This window comes from Tupaia chinensis, unplaced genomic scaffold, assembly GCF_000334495.1.
Source record: "Tupaia chinensis unplaced genomic scaffold, TupChi_1.0 Scaffold000247_1, whole genome shotgun sequence".
NCBI lineage: Eukaryota > Metazoa > Chordata > Mammalia > Scandentia > Tupaiidae > Tupaia > Tupaia belangeri.
The window spans coordinates 3,099,231-3,103,393 of NW_006159725.1; the positions used below are offsets into that span (position 1 = coordinate 3,099,231).

Sequence of the window (4,163 nt, forward strand, 5' to 3'; positions counted from 1 at the left end):
CCCAGAGCGATCCTATGGATGAACAGTGTGTTCCCGTTCCACAGTGGGGTGGGAATGACTCGAGGAGGCCGACCAGCCTCTCTGTAAGACAGGCCTCTCCCCTAACCAAAGACACGGTCAAGGAGGCAGAGCCATGGGGGCTGCTCGACCTTGGCCAGGCCAGCCTGGCGGGATGTTACAGAGTGATCAGGGTACCATGCAGGGTCCTGGGGACAATGACCTCTCACATCCCTCCCTGCCCTGTGTCTCTCGGTGCGCTGAGAGCTGGCCAGGTATGTCCTCTCCACCCTCCTGGAGCCTTGCCTGGCCCTGAGCATCCCAGTGTCTGCCAGCCAATGACGCCCACCATGTCCTCAGCCATGGGGTGAGCTTCCCTGCCCTTTGGGGCTTACGACAGGCCTGTCCTCAGAGGAGTGGCATCTTCCAGTGCCTGAGCAGTCCTGAGGCCTGACAGGGCTCCCCTGGGCCTCTCAGCATCATGCGTCTGTCTATTGTCATTGCAACGGCAGCCCTGGCCCTCTTGGCAGGACTCAGGCTTTGATTACAATGACAGTCAAGCAGGGGAGGAGGCCGACCTTCCCCTTGCCTGGCGAGCTCAAGCAGGCACAGAAGAGATGCCAGCACTGTCCTCCCAGCCGTGAGAAAGCCGAGAAACCAGAGCCGTGCTCGGGCAGGCACTTTCCGTGGCTCCTTCCTGCTTTGCATCTCGCGACCAGAACCCTTTCCAGTTTGGCACGGCTCATTCGTTTTACACTCATGCAGAGGTTATTAGAAATTTATTTTTTTTGTTTCTGGAAATTTATTTTTGAAAAAGGATTTTTCTTCTTTTTAGAGAGAGATGTTTGCTATAGGGCACAATTTAACACAGTTCCGAAGAGCCAGGCACTTCAGGACCTGGAGCTCCAGTGAATACGAAGTAAAACCGAGCTTTCTCCGGCTGCATGGCGTCGGCGGGTCCCAGTGGTCTGTCAGACTGTGAGGGCGATATGAGATGTCCCAGGGTCACCGCTCCACGGATGTCACCCTCGCTGGTTTCACTGGGTGGCACCTCGGACTTACCACTGCACCCTGTTAACCATCGGTGTCTGGTCCCTCCCCAGACCCACTGGGCTAGTCTAGGGGGGCAGGACCCAGGCGTGCGTGTTTAAGGTTCCCCGGAGCTTCTGACATGCATGGAGGTGAAAAATCACTTTTTCAGGTTATGAACCTTCTGGGACATTTGGGTTTTGTTTGCTTAAGAATTATTTTATTTATTTATTTACTTACTCACTTTGTAGTTTGCTATAGGGCATGTGTACACACCAGGGAGAGACAGGGACGGGGGCAGCGAGTAAGAAAGCAAGCCACAGGGTCCGGGACTTGAACTACAGACAACACTTTAACTGCCATGCCACCTGCGGCCCCGAGATATTTGTTTTTAAGTAGACTGAGCCCAGTATTTGTAGTCAGAAACAGGTCATTTCTAAGAGCGAAAGAGTGATGATTTTAATATTTTAGCACTCATTTCATATTTTGAAAAATAATAATAAGCAGCTTTATTATACTGGTGAATATAAAAAGCCCTTTTCCAGGACCAGAAGATGGCCTAATGGTTACATTGCTGGACTCCCACATAGTCCACCACAGTTTGAGTCTTGGACTCCCTGGCTTAAAACTCATGCCAGGCACATGTGCGTGCCCAAGATCCCGAGAACAGAATGGATGGAAGGGATTGCGGCGTGGCCATCCCCCCCAGAGGGGTGATTTCTCGCTTTCTGTCTCTGTCTCTCCAGGGAACACACGTGCCCTATAGCAAAAATCTTTTTTAAAAAAATCTTAAAAAGAAAAGTCCTTTTTCAAAAATAAATTTCTAATAACTTCTGTATGAATGAAAACTGAATGAGCCAGAACAGGTGCTAAACTCAAAAGTATTCTGGGTCACGATACACAAAGCAGGAACAAGAAATCTAAAATGTGGTGCCAGCAGGTGGCGTGGTGGTTAAGACACTGGATTCCCACATGGCTGATCATGGTTCGAGTCCCAGACCTGGCAACATGAAAATCATACCAAGCATGTGTGGCAAAATCCCGGGAGGAGAATGGAGAAGGATTTTGGTGTGGCCATTCCCTCTGAGGGTGGGGGATGACTTCTCACTTTCTCTCTGTTTTTCTCTGCTAGGTGCTATATGGCAAAACAAAACAGAACACTAAAATGTAAATGCCACTGCCCCCCACACACACACTCTTACACACTCACTCACACACACGGCATTGTGATGCAGAAGGAGACAGTGGGTGAATCTGCCTAACAGCCGTGTTTTGATAGGATGGCTATAAGGCAAGCTTTCTGGAGGTCTGACAGTCCCGGTAATTTCAACATAGCAGACCTGGCAGTCCTCCTCCAGCAAGACCTCTCTGGGACTTCTGCGATTACAGTGCTAACTCAGGAATGAGAATTCCTGGCCAGAGCCATGTGTCGGGTGAGGGTGGGCTTGAAGGTAGTCTGCAGCCCCCCCCCCTCCCCCGCCCAGGTGTTACTGTAACAGGGATGGGGATTGGAGCCTGAGTAGGGCGGGGTCAGGGGTAAGGGCCCCAAGCTTTCTCTGACCCTCGGGAGCCAGAAGCCAAACTGCGGATATGGTAAAATCCCTCCTTCTCACTTCAGATGGCAGTTACCATGGGGAAGAGTAAAGGCAACGGGAATTGATCGTTTCTTTTGAATCCTAAAAATGGCTGGAATCAGTGGCACGGAATTGGCATTGCGTCGTTCTTTACCACGCCTGGGTGCCAGCCGCCCTGTGGCATCCCAAAGAACACAGCACTTCTGGGCCCTGTGGCTGCCCAGAGGGCCGAGTGCTCCTGGTCCCCGCGGGGCTCGTCCACCCCGCGCGTGAGCTGCAAGGCCTCAGTATAAGACAGGGTGACCCTGCCCAGAAGGCGTCAGTTCCCCCAGCTGTTGCATGACCCAGAGAGGGGTTCAGATGGTCCCCACACTGCTCTTAGGCCCCAGACGAAGGGCCGACAACCCCCATCCAAAGCTGGTCACCTCTTCCTTCCTGTCCCCTGCAGCTCATATTCCATCTTAAACACGTCTTCCTGCAACTCCCTCACACTGGGCGACGGGGTGACGGAGAGGCGGCAGTACGAGGACCAGGGCCTGGGGGACACGACGCCCCTCACCATCATCTGCCAGCCCATGCAGGTAAGGCCGACCATCAGGGCCACACCCTCACCCTGCACAGGAGTCATGGAGAGCCTCCCTGTTAAGTGCGGGGCCCTGTCCTTGCCACCCCACGGGGCCCTCGTCTTGGAAAGAAAGGGGTACCGACAGCGACCGCCAAGCTGTGAGTCAGGCTAGAGCGGTATAGATGAAGGGATATTGAAAGTCTGGGCAAGTTGGGGATCAAGAGAGCAGACCAAGGGCCAGCTCGGTGGCCTGCTGGTTAAGACAGATGGATCCCACATGGCTGACTTTGTGGTTCAAGTCCCAGACCCTGTGGCTTGGAAAATACTCTGGGTGCGTGTGCATGCGTGCCCCAAAATCCCAAAAAGAGAATGGAGGATACAGGATTTCAGCGAGTTATCCCTCCCTCCCCAGGGAGGGGGCTTTCTTACTTTTCCTCTCTCTCTATCTCTGTCTCTCTCCAATAAGCACACATACCCTATAGCAAATTTTTAAAAAAGATGGAGAGAGCAGACCACGCTGGCTAGAGCGCCCAGATTGAGCTAAGGGTCAGTAGGCAAAGACCCGGGGACATCCACGCCACCATGGCACACGTGCAGGGCAGCAGAAGCACACGTGAAGTGCTCCCACACACAGTGCCTGCACTGAAGAAACTGAGGTGGGCCAACCATGTCAGGAGGAAAGAAGGTGGAAAAGCCACAGGGTTCCAGCAGGTGACAGAAACCAGCCATCAGCCGTGTCTTGACTGGCCGTGTCCATCCCACCGCCCGGACGTAGCAGCGTCCTCCTCCCTGCCACTGCGTCTGGGAACGCCCGTCTGCACGGAGTCGGACAGCAGAGCCTGCGTGGGGCATGGGGTGGGCAAGCAGGGCCTCGCTGCTGGAGCAGACCGTCAGGAGCGCCTGGTCCAACCCCCATGAAGCCCTCGCTCCCTGGGGCGGCCGCGGCGTCCCTGTGGGGAGGAGGCCATCTTACGCGACGGCTGTGGCTGGGTCTCGGT

At 54.2% G+C, this 4,163-nt stretch overlaps 1 protein-coding gene across 2 annotated transcripts in view; it reads left to right on the forward strand.

The window, feature by feature from the left end:
- Window positions 1–4,163, forward strand: part of UBASH3B (ubiquitin associated and SH3 domain containing B) — a 170,464-nt gene that overhangs the window by 148,972 nt on the left and 17,329 nt on the right. For both annotated transcript variants that reach the window (XM_006148801.1, XM_027771988.1), the window contains exon 7: window positions 3,049–3,181. In XM_006148801.1, coding sequence (XP_006148863.1) covers window positions 3,049–3,181 — 133 coding nt within the window. The remainder of the gene's footprint in view (window positions 1–3,048; window positions 3,182–4,163) is intronic.